The 18,019-nt window shown below is 40.2% G+C and overlaps 1 protein-coding gene across 5 annotated transcripts in view; it reads left to right on the forward strand.

Moving 5' to 3' along the window:
- The window catches only part of MAP3K5 (mitogen-activated protein kinase kinase kinase 5), a 216,719-nt gene that overhangs the window by 57,871 nt on the left and 140,829 nt on the right, over nucleotides 1–18,019 (forward strand). For all 5 annotated transcript variants that reach the window (XM_037843559.1, XM_037843556.1, XM_037843560.1 and 2 more), the window contains exon 2: nucleotides 9,219–9,358. In XM_037843559.1, coding sequence (XP_037699487.1) covers nucleotides 9,219–9,358 — 140 coding nt within the window. The remainder of the gene's footprint in view (nucleotides 1–9,218; nucleotides 9,359–18,019) is intronic.

Consider the following 18,019-nt stretch of genomic DNA (forward strand, 5'->3'; position numbering starts at 1 on the left):
GGATCCAAACCCTGAAAGTCAGCAAATAGTTGGTCACATGTACATTCATCACGGCTAGCTCAGCGCCTGGGGCTGGGAGATGGGTTCCTTTCCAGCTTTTCCCCTCTGGCATCCTTCCTGGGGCTCTCTCCTCCCTGTAGAGCTGTGGTTCTGGGTACTGTTGTTTTGGGATCTGCACCATCTATAAGTGTGGCTCTGCCCCTTCATGTTCTCTAAAGTTGGAGCCTTTTGGCTGGATTCTTGCAGCTGCCTCGTGGACACAGGGGGCTTTAGTTCTGATAGCACCAGGCCTGCCTCTGCCCCCTCCTCTTCCTGCTTCTCTTCCCGCTTCCACCTCCCCATCCCTTGCCTCTTTCTGCTCTCCTGTCTTCTCCCTTTTCCTCTGCCCTCTCCTTTTCTAAGTGCAAGGGCTCACTACCCTTTTTAAAGCTATCCTCTGGAGGTGCAAAATGTCCCTGTGGTCACGTAGAGTTAAAACAGACAAACAAAACCACCTCAGTGTAATAATGAAATGTCACCAAACAAGCAAATTTGGTCTAGGCTGGGGAGATTATGTATACCTTTGTTTAGCAATATCTGACTGATTCATATTTGAACAACCATGCATACATTAATGAGAGTTTTGTGATGCAGAAATCATGGGCCAAAAAGTACCATCGACACAAATATGCTTCATTATACACAGAAGGCTGACCCCAGTAATATACAAGAAACTAAAGTGTCTTGATGAAGCTAAATGAACAGCAATGGATACCAAGAATGAACAAATCATGACCAAGTCAAACAACAGTGATGACATGTCAACAATCCTAGCTACAAGATAGATTTTCAGTTTCCCAGCACTCTGGCCACCAGACTTGAGAAAACTGAATTAGAGTCTTCAGGAGACTACAGTTCTACTTTTAGGACTTGAATAACATTTCAGTAATTTTCACATAGTAGATGAGTTGTAAATAGTCTGTGTTCATTCATAAAAGTGGAGAAAAAAATCGATGGCACGCAGGTTATACTTCCCCTAAGAATCAGAGAATGGAGAAGCATTTGGGTCTGAGTCAGCTCTTTGGGGTTGGCTCTCGGCTCACCCATTGAGAATCATCCCGCTGGGCAGAAAACCTTCTGCCATGGTTTTCTGCCTTCTTGACTGACCAACCCACAAGCGTCCTGCCTCTCCTAGGCTTCTCCTCCCACCTCCTGGATGTGTCAGGGCCTCTGATTCTTGTCTGTTCTTGGTGATGGTCCGTGTCCCCATCCCAGGGGGCTGCTGCTTCACCTCCAGAGGCCCCAGCGTCTGCCCCACCACGTCCTCTGGCCTGAGCATTCGGCCCTTCTCCTTCCTCCCATGGGTACTTCTGTCTCACAAGAGAAGGCAGAGAACTGCTTAATTGTTTTTCTTTTAACTTTCCTAAAGGGTTGCAGATAATGGATAGCCTTTTATATAATAGGCGCAATAGGCGCTCAGGTATTTCTTGAATTACATTGGCGCTAAGGATTGTATCTGGTTGGTAGGGTAGTTCTCTGTGATGACTTATGAAGTGTTCATTGACTGTGGAATTTTGGGGCTCCTTGTGGACTACATGACAAGCCAGATAGATACTTGGGCTCTTGCTTTGCGATTAGTGATTTGATGTCTAAGGAAAATGACTGACTAGATAAAAAAGTAACTCTCCTTTTCACATGCAGCAAGAACTCAAGTGAAATATTTAGTCACGAACATACTGTATTCTGATGGAAAAATTGAATTAAAAAAAGAAACGCAGACCGTGAACCACTTCCATTTGATGACCGAAATACAATTAGGCATAACAGTTAGATGTTATTGCCCTAAAAATGAATTATGCTTTAATAAACCTCTGGTAAAACTAATTTTATATTCCATTTATCATTAACTCATTTAGAACAAGGTAACAGAAACTATACCTTAGGAAAGATTGCTAGAGATTTTTGTGTCTTTGTCTATACTTTTTTCTTCCCACAACTTCAGCCATTTCCATTTGTCTATACTTTTAAATGACTGTCTTAAAGTTTTAAATGAGGCAGTATTACTTGCAGTATTACCAGAAGAACTCAATAAAACAATTATGAAGTACATTTACTCATGATACATATGACAAGAGAATTATGCTTTGGATCCTAAATCCATTTTCACGTCTCACTTGTATTCTGATTTGTGAACCTCCATCTCTCAAGTGCAAGGTGTGGCTTATTTAGGAATTAGGTTTTGAAGCAAGATGTCCTGGGTTCAAATCCTGGTACCACCACCTTCTAGCTGATCTTGGGCAGACTATTCAGACCTTCTTGGCCTCAGTTTCCTGAAATAATTGTGTTACCTTCCACAACAGGGGATTATGAAAATTAAGTGAGTTAATATTTGACAAGTACACAGTGCCTGACACATCATAAACATTGAATATGTGTTTGTGAAATGAAGTGGATAAACTCTGCCTCACACAGGTGGGGTTTGAGAATTGTGGGGAATCAAGTATTTAATTTATTATATCATCTTTTGCATGCTTAACAAGTCTTAGATCATGTCAAAAGGCAGATCATTTTCACTTGTTTACTACTTCTGAAAAGCATGTGGGGCAGAATGAGTTATATATCACCCCAAAAATCCCATGTTCTTAATCTTAACCCATTCCTGTGTGTGTGAACCCATTGTAAAAAGGATCATTTAAAAATGTTATTTTTAGTTAAGATGTGGTGCAAACTCAATGAGGTTGGGCCTTGTTCCAGTTTGCTAATGCTGCCTTATGCAAAATACCAGAAATGGATGGGCTTTTATAAAGGGGATTTATTAGGTTACAAATTTACAGTTCTAAGGCCATAGAAGTGTCCAAATTAAGGCATCAGCAAGAAGATACCTTCACTGAAGAAAGGCCAATGGTGTCTGGAAAATCTCTGTTAGCTGGGAAGGCACGTGGCTGGCATCTGCTCTGGGGTCCTGCTTTCCAAATGGCTTTCTCCAAAATGTCTCTGGGCTTTTGTCTTAGCTCCTCTCTCTCTCAGCTCTTGTGCATCCTTGCTTCTTTCTCCCAGAGCATTCCTCTCTAAGCATCTGGGGCTCCTCTTTTAGCTTCTACAGGGCAAACTCTGGACTTCATCTCTTAGCTTAGCATCTCCAAATGTCCTTCTGTCCACATTTCCAAACACCTGTGTTGGCTCCTGACACTCTTAAATACTCAAGTGAACTAATCAAGCCCCACCCCAAGAGGGCAGGGTCAAATCTCCATGGAAACATTCAATCAAGAGGTCACACCCTAATCAAAAAAATTAATAACTCTGCCCCCACAAAATTGCATCAAAGAATGTGGCTATTTCTGGGGGACATAATATAAACAAACCGGCACAGCCCTTGATCCTTTTTGGAGGCTTTATGAAGAAAAAGCCATATGGAGGAGAGGCAGCAAGAAGCTGGAAGTCAACAGAACCTGGAAGAGAAAAGAGAGGACATCTCCTTGTGACAGAAAAGGCAAGGAACCCAAGGATTGCCAACCAGAAGATACCCACCCCTGGGAGGAAGGTTGCCTTCTAGCCTCTTAAACTGTGAGCCAATAAACTACTGTTGTTAAGCCAACACATTGTATGGTATTTATCTTCATAGCCAGGAAACTAAGACAGTGTCAGAGAGAGTCAGAAGGTAGAACTAAGATAGTGTTTTCTTTAGTTAGATAGCGAAATATTACTATTTTTAAGAATGCCATGTTACTGAAAGTCCTAGTGGGTACGACAAAGCAAGAAAAAAAAATCAGCATACAGATTGGAAAGGAAGAAATAAACCTTTTCCAATTGACGAAGACATGACTGGCCATTTAGAAAATCCCAAATAATCTTCAAAAAAAAAAGCCTAGTAAGGCCTCAGGATGCAAGGTCCATACACAAAAATCAGTTGTTTTTTATGGCCTGGCAATAAGCAATGGGTATTTAGAATTTAAAATACAGCACCATTTACAGTGGAACCCCAAAACTGAAATACTTAGGTACAAACTTAACAAAATATATGCAGGATCTATAAATTGAAAATGACAAAGCACTGATGAAAGAACTCAAAGAAAACCTAATTAAATGGAGAGGTGTGCCGTGTTCTTGGAATTGAAACTCTCACCATTGTTAAGATGTCAGTTCTCCTCAAAATGATATATAGATGCAACACAACCCTGATCAAAATCGTGGCAACATTTTTTATAGCTATAGACTGATATAAGTTAGCTATCAGCTGATTTAAACATTTATGGGAAGTTTATACAACAATTAGACTATCTAGAATAAACAAAACAATTTTGAAGAAGTATAAAGTTGGAGGACTCACGCTACCTGGTTTCCATACCTACCAATGCAGCTATAGTAGTCAAAACAGTGCAGTATTGGCAGAAGGTCAACACATAGACCAATGGAACAGAATGGAGACTCTAGAAATGAGCCACACAAATGTAGTCAATTAATGTTTGACAAAAGATGCTGAGGCAATTCAATGGAGAAAGAAGAGCCTTTAAAATAAATGGTGCTGAGACAATTGGATGTCCATATGCAAAAATGGATACTTTGACCCATACCTCACACCATATACAAAAATGAACTCAAAATGAACCATAGACCTAAATGTAAAATGTAAATTTCTAAAATTTCTAGAAGAAAACATAGGAGGAAATTTTTGTGATCTTTGGTTAGGCAAATGTGTTTTTAGATACTGCACCAAAAACACACAATCCATAAAAGAAAAAATTGACAAACTGGGCTTCAAGTTAAAAATTTCTGCTCTTCTTGAGATACTGTTAAGTGGATGAAAAGACAAGACACAGACCATGAGAAAGTGTTTGCAAATCACACATTTGACAAAGAACTAATATCCCCCAAACATAAAGAACTCTCAAAACTCAACAATCAGAAAACAAATTCAACAATTAAAAAAAAAATCAGCAAAGCTTTGAACATTTCACCAAAGAAGGCATAAAGACAGCAAATAAGCATATGGAGAGGTGCTCAACTTCATTAATCATAAGGTAAATGCAAATTAAAAGCACAATGAGACTCAACTAATTTTTAAGCACATTAGGTGGCTTTAAAAAAAAACCTGACATTTCCAAGTGCTGCCAAGGACTTGCTGGACAACTGGGACTCTTGTATACTGCTGGTGAGGATGCCAAATGGCACCGTCACTTTGGAAAATAGTTTGGCACTTTCTTATAAGTTAAATATACACTTACCTTATGACCCAATAATCCTCCTCCTCAGTGTTGACGCAAGATAAGTGAAAGCATATTTCCATAAAAAGATTTGTACAAAGATATTTATAGCAGCTTTTTTCATAGATGCCCAAATGGAATACAACCCAAATGTCCTTCAGTCTGTGAATGGACATCTGTAGATGAATTCTGGACTTTCAGATGAGTTTTGTTAAGTGATAGATGCCAGACCCAAAAGATTACATACTTTATGATTCCATTTATATGACATTCTGGAAAAGGCAAAACTCTACAGACAGTAAACACATCAAATGGCTTCAGGGGTTGGAGTTGGAGGGAGTGTTGGCCACAAAGGGACAGCCTGAGGGAAGTTTTAGGGATGATGAAACTGTTCTGTTCTCTGGCTGTGGTGGTAGTTATGCATTTCTCAAAATTTGTTGAACTGTACACCACAAAAAGTGAATTCTGTTTTAGTTACCTCGTTGCTAAAGCAAATACCATGCAGTGGGTTGGCTTAAACATTGGGAATTTATTGCCTCATGTTTTGAGGCTAGAGAAATCCAAATCAAGACATCATCAAGGCGATGCTTTCTTCCCGAAGACTGTGGTGTTCTGGGGCTGGCTGCAGGTGATCCTTGGTCCTTGGCTTTGCAAAGGATATGGCAGCCTCTCCTGGCCTCTCACTTCCCTTCCAGGTTCTGTTGACCTTCAGCTTCTTGCTTCCCATGGGTTTCTATCTGTCTGAATTTCATTCTGCTTATAAAGGGCTCTGAGAGTAGGAGTAAGACCCATCCTGAGTGAGGTGGGCCACACCTTAACCGGAGTCACCTCATCAAAAGGTCCTACTTACCTACTTACAATGAGTTCACACTCACAGGAATGGATTAAGATTAAGAACGTGGTTTTCTGGGATATATACAGCTCCAAACCACCAAATCTACTGTATGGAAATTTCAGAAATTTTTAAAAAGAATAAAAACATATTAGGACAAATCACTCACCTCAATTTGAAATAGAAAAAATAGTCAATCTAGTGTTTTTCTTTGCTTACTTCTCTCTCTTTTTTTTTTTCATACTGCATTGCTGTATTTTATAATTATGCAGATAAGCATTGTTTTGATGTTCAGTATAGCTTCCAAAAAAGGATCTGTTCCTGCTTGGATGTTCAGATCGAATGAATATACTGTACATTATTTGGCTTATACCATTTATTTTAAATGTCTAGTTTCTCTCTGTATCTGAAAACCTTCTGCAGTGTTTTTATTTTATTTTAGCATCAAAGTCCAAGAGTGTGTTCTCTGGAAACAATCCATTATCCCCCCTCTTGTCATTACTTTAACTTAGCTAGTATTTTTCTTTGCTTACTTCTCTCTCTCTTTTTTTTTTCATCAGCAACCGTTGAATTTGGTTTCTTTCAACCCCATCTTAGGCTGTCTCTCGATTTCAAAGCTGTGTGACTGGCTGTGAATGGCTGGCATCTGTGGGAGGAAGAAGCAGTGTGGGTGCAGGAGACAGATGGGGCGTGTGGGTGGGCTGCACTGACTCATTTTCTTCATGTGTTGGTTTTTGATGTAGAAATGTGAAGGACCCCAAAAGAAAACTCTTTGTTTGTATTAAAGAGTCTCTAAGTCATTTTTAGCCTTGGAAAAAAACATCTTTTGACCCTCCTTTGACCTGTCTTTCCCTTTCATGGCTTAAATAAGTCTTCTGCATCTTTAGCCTCTATTTCATCCGAGTTGTTGCTCTTTCACAGAATGTGAAATCAAATCTCATGTGCTTTCGATAAGGCCGACTTTGCCCGGACGGCTGCCTGGCAGTCTGCATTATTCCTTATGTGCCGCACGGTGGCTTCCCTTCCAGTCACTCAGGTCTTGAATATCGCTTTTGTTATATTTTGGTGGGTTTCCAAATTATAGAAGTCATCAATGCTCATAATAAAAAATGTGGGAAATATAGATGGCATGGAGAAGAAAAATAAAGTCATCATAATCTCAACACATAGCTGTAACTGTGGTTTACCTTTTGGTGTTCAACTTTTCAGACATTTTTTTCACTCTCATGTACATATATACCTATAAGGTATGCATTATAATGTATATATTATATTTATAATGTGTTATATTTTAATCTTTTTTTTTTTTTACTTATTATAGCTTGAATTTACCCCTGTTGCTAAATATTCTTCTACAATATAGTGTTTAGTGGTTACATAATATGCTATTTGGATTTACTGTAATATATAATGGTAAATATAATAACTAGATAAATAATAGGTATAATAAGTACCTATGGATGTTTAGGCAGTTTCCATTTTTTATTGTAAAAAAAAATTCCAGTGGACATAGAGGTAACTGTCCACATTTGTAAGACTTTTTTCAGGATAAATTCCTAGGAATGGAATTATTGGATCAAAGGGTGTGCTCCAAGAAAATTTGCACTGCCCCACTGCAGGCATGAGCCTCATTTCTCTGTGTCTTCACTGGGCACTTTTAAATATTTCTGACCACTCGTTATGCAATAAAAAATGGGTACTTTATAGTTGGTTTGATACGCGTTGATTAGTAGCGAGCTCTAGAATATTTCTTCACATGTTTATTTACCATTTTGGTTATAATATTTTTATGGGTGTTTGTTGTTTCTTTGTTTTAAATTGGCCAATAAGAGACAATTTATAAATGTATTAACCTTTCATCTGTCACATATTGTGCATAATTTCAACAAATTAGCATCCTCTGTTAAATTTGTTATAAGGTATGTTAAGATTTTCGTTGTAGGCATGAATGGGATCTTGTTTACCATTATACTTTTCCAGATGCTTACTGTGATTATAAAGGAAGCTCTTGGTTTTCATAATAGTTTCGCATCTTGACTCCTTTCTAAATTTCATTGTTATTTCCAGTAGTGATTCAGCTTATTTTATTGGGGTTTTCTGTTGAGAACCATACGTCCACAAGAAATGATCATTGTGTATTTTATTTTTTGGAATTATACCTCCTTACTTTTTGGAAGTCTCAACGCACTGGTTAGGCTTTCCATAAAGCTATTGTAATGTAGTGGGAATGATTGATCACCTTGTTCCCGATATTCATGGGGGTGCCTATAAGCACAGAGTTGGCAGTCGCTGTGAAATAGATATTATTCTTTATGCTAAGGTGGTGCCCTTATAGTTTTAGTTTGTAATTAATTTTAATTAGAAATGAATTTTAAATTTTGATTAATGCATTTAGGGCTTCTGTGGAGATGCTGATGATTTTTTCCCATTGATCCATCCTTGTACTCCTGAGATAAATTTTAAACTCACGACCTAGTGTTCTTATGGTATATGCTTGCTGCATTTTGTTAGTTTCTCTATCATATTTTTGTCTTCATGCGTAAAGGAGTTTGAGACCATTCTCAGTTTCATTTTTGTGACATTATTGTCAAATTTTGGTACGACTTTATGCTGACTTGGTATTGATCATCTTTGAGCTTTGGAAGAACTTGCATCTGTATTCTCTTCCCCTTCTTAATTGTCTATACTTTTGCTCTCTTTCTTTCTTGATCATATTTGCTAGGGTCTTGCTGGATTTTATTCATTACTTAATTAATTCTAAAACCCACCTCTGGATTAATGCATAAATGTACCTATTTGTTTTCTAAAAACAAATCTCATTTTACATTTATTACTCATTGCTATTTTCTGTGGATCTGCTTTTTAAAGTCTTTGAAATTTGAAACCTTTGTTACCTTATTTTCATATTGAAACTTAACAGAACATTTAGCTGGTACTTCCCACCAGTGCTGACCCCCCTGGGTTTCCAGTAATTATAGGATCCCTTTCACAGTTTAAAAAATGCAGGCTTGCTGTATGTATATTTATACACACATATACACACCACTTGTGGGTAGAACTGCAAATTCAAAATTCAGTGACAAATGAAGAGGGGAAAATCCCTGCCATTTCCTCTTTCCTCTTTGAGTACTAAGTTACTGCAACTCCCCTGTGCTTGCTGGCTGTGATTGTGAGGTGCCCGCGGGGCGTCTGTTTTCTGTTCACAGACATCGCCGTGGTGGAGATGAGCGACGCCTTCCGGCAGCCCTCCCTGTTCTACCACCTTGGGGTGCGAGAGAGTTTCAGCATGGCTAACAACATCATCCTCTACTGTGACACCAACTCAGACTCCCTGCAGTCCCTGAAGGTATCTCAGCGGCTTGCTCAGTGTTTCATTCAGGCACTAGCCTTGCAAGGGGTACCGGGCTATCCCCCCTACCCCCATTTTAAGAAGCTTGTTTATGAAAGGATGTTTTTGCCAGTCTGATAATGATGCAACAACTACTAGCTAAGTTGTGAGGCTTATCGAGCAGTCAGTGGAGAAATTTGATGATATACAGGCACAACCTTAGTGTTGAGTTCTGAGTCCCATTTAGAGTCGCGGCTGAGGAGATGGTGTCATCAGCACAGACGCTGGGGAAGGAAAAGGAGATGGCATCAGGTATGGTTGGCTGTGTCACCATTGGGGTTTCATGGACACACCTGCCTCCAAGTAAGGGGTACACTTCTTCCTGAAAGTCCTCTTTCTTTGTGGGGAAATGTTCACTAGAAAATTCCCATCCTCTTTCACTGGGGTATGATTTCATTTATAGTAGGACACGGGGAGTAAAAACTTATGGTATTTTTCTGCAAAATTTCAACCTGCCCCAATTTCATGATCTCTGTTAATAGGAATTTGCTGATATGAAGATATTTCCTCCACCAAAAAGGTCACCTAAAATGCTTTTTCAAGGCCAGGTGATTTTACACTGGGTGATTCCTTGAAAAGCATCCAACAGTTTACCGAAACGCACACTGAGCCTGATACCATCTAACTCCTCTGTGGAACTTACAGCTAGCACCATGTGTTTTCTTTTGTTTGGCTAATCCTTACATCATTTATAAATAGCTTGGTTCTGCCTTATTACAATGCAGTTTTCCTTTCTTTTGGTAGTGGTAGAAACAGAAGTTACACCTATAATTAATGGCAACAGAAATAACACACACACATGGCAGGGGTGGGGAGGTAGCAAGGAATGGGGAGCTATTGCTTCATCGATACGGAGTTTCTGTTTGGGGTGATGAAAAATTTCAGAAATGTCCAGTGGTGGTGGTAGCACAACATTGTGAATGTAATTAACACCTTGAGTTGTTAAAGTGGGAAAATTTGAGTTGTATATATGTTACCACAGTAAAAAGCTGAACACATACAAAGAGACTTTTCTCCATATCAGAGGGCAAGAAACTTCTAGGACTCAGGGGGAATTGTTAGACTGAATACTTCTGACCGCAGATATCTCTGCCCTCTGCAGCCAGACACCACAGCTGCCCAGCTAGGAACAGGCTAAAGAAGGGAATGGTAAAAGCCCAAGTTAATGGAAGGAGAAAGGAAAAGAAAGAAAGAATGGATGTTGCATGAGATGAGATATGGTTGACAAGATAGTTGGAGGAGGTTTGGTTGAGGGTTTTTCTAAATGAACATACTTAGTAGGAACACCCATTTTATCTCTAACTAGAAGTAATCAGCAATAAAGGTTCATGGTTGAGGGGGACAGGTCTTGGAATCAGGCAGACCCACACACAAGTTTTACTAGTGACATCACCTTGGGCAAATGGTTGAATTTGTTTGAGCCTCAGTTTGCCATTTCATAAAGTGGTCGGAGAATAATGGACCTTGTAGGACAGTTTTAAGAATTAAATGTGATAGTGTATATAGCGGTGTTCTAGTTTGCTAATGCTGCCGGAATGCAAAACACCAGGCATGGATTGGCTTTTATAAAATGGGGTTTATTTAGTTACAAAGTTACAGTCTTAAGGCCATGAAGTCAACAAAGGGTACCTTCACTGGAGGATGGTCAATGGTATCTGGAAAGTCTCTGTTAGTTGGGAAGGCTCATGGCTGGCATCTGCTCCAAAGTTTTCAAAATGGCCTTCTCCCAGGACGTTCCTCTCCAGGCTGCAGTTCCTCAAAACTGTCCCTCTTAGTTGCTCTTGGGGTGTTTGTCCTCCCTTAGCTTCTCTGGAGCAAGAGTCTGCTTTCAACGGCCGGGTCTTCAAACTGTCTTTCATCTGCAGCTACTCTCTCAGCTTCTGTGCATTCTTCAAAGTGTCCCTCTTGGCTGTAGCTTGCTCCTTCTGTCTGATCTTATATAGTGCTCCAGTAATTTAATTCATACCCACCCTGAATGGGCGGGCCAACACCTCCATGGGAATTATCCAATCAGAGTCATCACCCACAGTTGGGTGGGGCATCTCTCCATGGAAACACTCAAAGAATTACAATCTAATTAATACTGATAGGTCTGCCCACACAAGATTACATCAAAGATAATGGCGTTTGGGGGGACATAATACATTCAAACTGGCACATTCCACCCCCTAGACCCCAAAATGACATTATCTTTCCATATACAAAATACATTCATCCCACAACAATATCACAGAAACTTAAATCATTTCAGTAACAATAAGATTCCATCAAAATCAATTATAGGCACGGTCGGTCCTAAGGCGTAATTCTCATTTACCTGTGGATCTGTGAACTTAGAACATGTTATGTGCTTCCAATATGCAAAGGAGGGACATTCATAGGATAAACATTCCCATTGCCATAAGGAGAAACAGTAAGGAAAACAGGGTTAACTGGATCAAAACAGTTCCAAAACCTGCAGGGCAAACTCCATTAGATTTCAAAGTCTGAGAGTCATTTACAGAATGACATTGCATCCCTGGGGCTTGAGGGAGCGGGAGTCTAACCTGTCCTAAAAGCCTTTGCGACAGCCCTTTCCTTTCCGAACGCTTGGGTGAGTGCTCCAACCTATCCACACATTGGGGAGACCACCTTCTCGGCCCCACCCTCCTCAAACATCGGGACAGCACCCGGATTCCCTTCCATCTCCGGGGCACACGCTCAACCCCTTCAGAACAGTGTGGTGGCAGCCAGGCTCTCCCCAATTCCCTGGGAATGTGCTCCACCCTCTTTGGGACCTGGGGTGGCAAAACTCTTCCAGCGCATTGAGGTGGAAGGCCCACCCTCGACCTCCAGGGCAAACTCACCCTTTCCACGCATGTGGGCTGCTCCGCTCTCCCAGCCCGAGGCCTCTTGACTCCAGACCTCAACCTCCATGGCTCTGTCTTTGAAGAAATTTTTCCTTCAATTTGTTCCTTGTCTGTCTCCTCCAGTCCAGACCGGCAACGGCTCTGTCTGTAAAGATCTCGCAAAAATTCTGTTGGCTTCGCATGCAGCACACAGGGGTCAAAGCCATCAGACAATAGGACTTTCCACAAATCCTGTCTTCTTAACTCCTTTTCTAATCTTGGCTTGTACAGAAATGGTGGCTGGGTTCCATGTTTGGTTATATCCTCACGTTGGGCTGTAGCTTCTGGGATTCCATCCCCTGGAAGCGCGTAATTTTCCAAGCCATCAGCTTCTGGTTTCTTTGAACCCGAGTTCAGTTCTAAGTTTCTCTCTCTCCGCTCGCATTTTTCTATAAGCTGCAAGGAGAAGCCAGGGTACATCCTCCACACATAGTCTGGAGATCTCCTCAGCTAAGTATTCCAGGTTGTCGCTTTCAAATTCTTCCTTCCATCTGACATCAGGACTCAATTTTGCCAAATTCCCTCCCATTTTAAAACAAGGATCGCCTTTCTTCCAGTTTGCAACAACACATTCATCATTTCTGTTCAAGGTCTCATCAGAAGTATCTTTAGAGTCCATATTTCCACAAACACTCTTCAAAGCAATTTAGGCCTTTTCTATCAAGCTCCTCACAATTCTTCCAGAAACTTCCCCTTATCCATTTAAAAAGCTGTTTCAGCATGTTTGGTATTTGCAAACACAGCAGCACCGCACTTCTCTGGTACCAAAATCTGTTCTAGTTTGCTAATGCTGCCAGAATGCAAAATACCAGAAATGGATTGGCTTTTATAAAAGGGGGTTTATTTAGTTACACAGTTACAGTTTTAAGGCCATAAAGTGTCCATTAACAAAGGGTACCTTCACTGGAGGATGGCCAATGGTATCCGGAAAGTCTCTGTTAGCTGGGAAGGCTCGTGGCTGGTGTCTGCTCCAAAGTTCTGGTTTCAAAATGGCTTTCTCCCAGGACGTTCCTCTCTAGGCTGCAGTTCCTCAAAACCATCCCTCTTAATTGCTCTTGGGGTGTTTGTCCTCCCTTAGCTTCTCTGGTGCAAGAGTCTGCTTTCAACGGCTGTCTTCAAACTGTCTTTCATCTGCAGCTACTCTCTCAGCTTCTGTGCATTCTTCAAAGTGTCCCTCTTGGCTGTATTAGCTTGCTCCTTCTGTCTGATCTTATATAGTGCTCCAGTAATTTAATTCATACCCACCCTGAATGAGCGGGCCAACATCTCCATGGAAATTATCCAATCAGAGTCATCACCCACAGTTGGGTGGGGCATCTCTCCATGGAAACACTCAAAGAATTACAATCTAATTAACACTGATAGTTCTTCCCACACAAGATTACATCAAAGATAATGGCGTTTGGGGGGACATAATACATTCAAACTGGCACAAGCGGTAAGGCAATTCTTAGTCCCTGGCACATAACAGTTGTTAAATGACAAGCAGATATCATTTATAAGATAAAGTGGCATATTTTAGACATTGTTGGCCATTTTAAGCAACTACTTTATTCAAGTACTAAAAATTCAGGTATAGATATCAAAATCTGTCTTCGTCGTTGTGTCCTAGGGCTGCCCTAATGATGCACCACAAACTGGGTGGGTTTAAAACAACAGTTACTGTCTTACGGTTCTGGAGGCCAGAAGTCTGGAAAGAAATTTTGGGGGACACTATTTGACCCTGTGCACATGGGGACAGTAAGATACCATCTATCCAAAATGGAATCACATGCAGGCAGTGCTTTTATTCACATCTGTGGGGTATGAAAGAACAAAAGCAGGCATGGGGCTCATGAACAAATTCAGAATAGTTCTCTCTTCCAGGATGTTAGTGGAATAGACTGGGAGGGAAAGGCAGGGGCTTTCAGATGGATCCGTATTATCATATTTCTCAAGCTAGGAGGCAGATATGTGGGTATTTGATAATTTTTATATTTTTATATACCTGATTTATTTCATGATTAACCTTTTTTTCAAGACAGAGTTTGCTATATGATTTTTATTCTCTGTATCCATCTGGATAATTTACATGCATTTTGGGCATTTGAATTCCAAAATGTTTTAGTTTCTTTTTCCAAATGTGCTAGTTGTTGTTAGAAAGCCTGGGATGCATTTCGATCTTTCTCTTTTTCTGCACTTAAATAGGCGTTATTCTCATTTTATCCATTACACAATAAATGTTTCTCTAAAGACTGATATGCACATCAGTTAGTGTTGATTCAGCTTGTGTTGAAATGAAATGATTATGTTAGATTATTCCTTGTTCAAGAAATTTAGTCCTGTATTTCTCTAACCATTGCTTGAAAAGTCACTTCACAGGTTTGATTTTCCTCAATAGACCATTTTCTACTACAATCTACCTGCACGGTGACGCCGTCACTATCTCACTGGATATGGTACATTTGTATATATGGCTGAGACTCTTATTCTGCCTGAATGTATCTAGTAATTTCTAGATTGGGATCTACCTAGCATGATCTCTTATGTGTACAAACGAAAATTTATAACACCATCATTGAATTAGCTCTTCAAAGAGCAGTCTTTAGCATTTTGAACATGAGGGGAGTGAATCTCTAAGCCCAGTAAATGAATTAGACTTCTCTGCTGATTTTTAACTGAAGTATTATTTTTCTGTACACCTACTATTGACTTTAATTCAATTGATTCTTTATGTACACTTATGTTTTATTTTCCTAGCTGCGGAGACAAATAACCATACAATGGAATTTAGGGACTCATGGTTTTGAGGTTAGGGGGAGTCTAAAATTGAGGGGTCAGCAAGGAGATACTTTCTCTCTGAACACTGGCATCCTGGGGCTGGCTGCTGGCGATCCTTGGTCCTTGGCTTTTCTGTCCCACGGCAATGCACATGGCGGTGTCTTCTCCTTTCTTTCCTGGTTCTGTAGATGTCTAGCTTCTGGCTGCTCCCTGGGCTTCTCTCTCCGTGTCCAGGTTTCTTTGCTTACAAGGACTTCAGCCATGTTGGATCAAGGCCCCCCCTCATTCAGTTTGGGCACCTTAACTAATCACATCTTCAAGGGTCCTGTTTACAAATGGGCTCCCACCCACTGGACCAGGGGTTGGGACCTGAATATGTCTTTTTTGGGGGACATGATTCAAGCCCCAACAATTTAATAGCTACTTGAGTGAGAACACCTTGTCTAGGCTTCTCTGAGCAGATGACTAGGTTTAAGTGTTCACATTCCTTCTCATTTTGAAAAGTTCAAATTGGAAAAATTGTCATGACATTTTGGATAAAATTTATGATGGAAATTTGGACAGCACAATGAATGACCTAGGACTAGAGTGGCCATCAAGGGAACTGAGTTGAGTCTCTCTCTGACATTCCTGTTCCTTCCTCAATCCTTGCGTAAGCCCTGCTTCAGCCACCACGTGAGAATGGTGAGACCCATACTGTTTCCATTCAGGTTGTTGGGGCTCAAAGGAGGAAAATTATTTTGGAAAATGAATTTTGAAAAATGTAAAGCTCTATATATGCAGCACGCCATTATTTGTTGTCGGTGTCTGTATATGAAATAGTACATCTCCCTTCTTAAGAACTTGGTAATCTTAAAAGAGACTTGACGCATGTGTGCCAAGAGAATTTTACAACATGTGGAACCTCTTATTTGGTGTGAGATGATGTGCTTTGTCACATGGTGATGTCAAACAAGATGACAATACCTGGTCTTCTAATGTATCCCAAATTAACGTCTTAGTCATTGTCTTGGTTTGCCAGGGCTGCTGTAGCAGAATAACACAGACCAAGTAGATTAAATAACAGGAATTTATTGTTTCACAGTTTGGGAGGCTGGAGGTCCAAATTCAAGGTGCCAGTAGGGCCGTGCTTCCTCTGAAGTTTGTAGGGTTCTGGTGGCGGCACTGGCTCACCCCCCACTCCATCTCTGCCTCCATCTTATGTCTGTCCGTCTCCCTGTCTGTCTCCTGCTGAATGTGTCCACATTTCCCCTGTTTATAAGGACTCCAGTCCTTGGATTAAGCCCTCCCTCCCCCCGATCCACTTTGGCCTCGTCTTAACTAATAGCATCTTCAAAGCCTCGGTTTACAAATAAGTTCACGCTCACAGGACCACAGGTTAGGGCTCCATCATGTCTTTTGCTGAGGCAGGATTCAATCCATAATAGTCTTTGTGGTCTTCTGGACCCTAATCTTTTATTTAATTAACATTAAAGTAAATAGAAGTGCTATTATGGTCTGTGCTGGATATGGGCCATTGGCACATGTGGCCTTTCCCGCCCACTTCTGGAACAAATACGGTATTCCAGCGTTCCGTGTGGGAAAGAGGCATTGCTCCAAGAGTTTCCAAACATGTGCAGCAGTAACTAACTACCGCTGCCCATGCAAGCAGTCCCCTGGAACCAGGCCCCTGATCTTTTATCTGTAGGTTCAGGGAGACTCAGTTGCTTTCAGGCTTAGGCGTGTGGAATTGGACATGAAGTCTGTTTTTCTGGCACTCAGCCATCTCCATTTGAAGCAAAGGGTTACACTTTTGAAAAGAGCCATGGTGTCCATGTTATCAATTTTGTAGAGTGTTTATCAGTTTACAGCAAATTGGTGAGGATGTCAAGGAAATTTTTGTTACAAATACTTCAAACTTAAATTGAATTCTTACCTGTATTTGGCAAATCTACTCAGATTCCACAGTGTTCCTTTTTGCCCTTGGACAACTACTTCCTTTTCTTAAAGTTTTGCCTCCCTTACTAAGGTAAATAACTAGGATGAAATTAGTTTTAGCTTGAGATGTGCATGAAATTAGTTTTTATTTTTCCAGATAATTTTAATTCTTCTAGTTTAACAATGAATTTTGCTGGGTTCTTTTCAGCATGCTACATAGCACTTGAGTAAGTCATTGGTACAAAGTGCACATTCAGTAAATATTAGGGAAAAACAAGTCAGCTGCAAGTAGGATCCTAAGTAGTCTAACAATTCGTGAACTGGAAACATTGACCCTGCTCTTGACAGTGCTGCCTCTGAACATTCCGGCAAGTCTCTAGCTTAAATTTTTTTTTTTTTTTTTTTTTTTTTATTTTATTTTATTTTATTATTTTTTTTTTTAATCATCATTTTATTGAGATATATTCACATACCACGCAGTCATACAAAACAAATTGTACTTTCGATTGTTTACAGTACCATTACATAGTTGTACATTCATCACCTAAATCAATCCCTGACACCTTCATTAGCACACACACAAAAATAACAAGAATAATAATTAGAGTGAAAAAGAGCAATTGAAGTAAAAAAGAACACTAGGTACCTTTGTCTGTTTGTTTGCTTCCCCTACTTTTCTACACATCGATCCATAAACTAGACAAAGTGGAGTTTGGTCCTTATGGCATTCCCAATCCCACTGTCACCCCTCATAAGCTACATTTTTATACAACTGTCTTCGAGATTCATGGGTTCTGGGTTGTAGTTTAATAGTTTCAGGTATCCACCACCTCTAGCTTACTTTTTAACCAACTGTTGGGTTATTAACTATGGCCCTTGGTTACCTCCTGGGTGCAACACTGCTGTCACATACACTTTTTATTATTATTTCATGGAAAGACTCTTCTTTCTGTTGAAAGAGGAAACTGTTGTTCTTTTAGTTTACTTAAGAAATTAGTTCCTTTAGTTTACTTATTATTAACTTCCATCTGAGCTATAAACATTCTATCTCAAT

The sequence above is a fragment of the Choloepus didactylus genome, chromosome 7 (genome assembly GCF_015220235.1).
Source record: "Choloepus didactylus isolate mChoDid1 chromosome 7, mChoDid1.pri, whole genome shotgun sequence".
Classification (NCBI taxonomy): domain Eukaryota; kingdom Metazoa; phylum Chordata; class Mammalia; order Pilosa; family Megalonychidae; genus Choloepus; species Choloepus didactylus.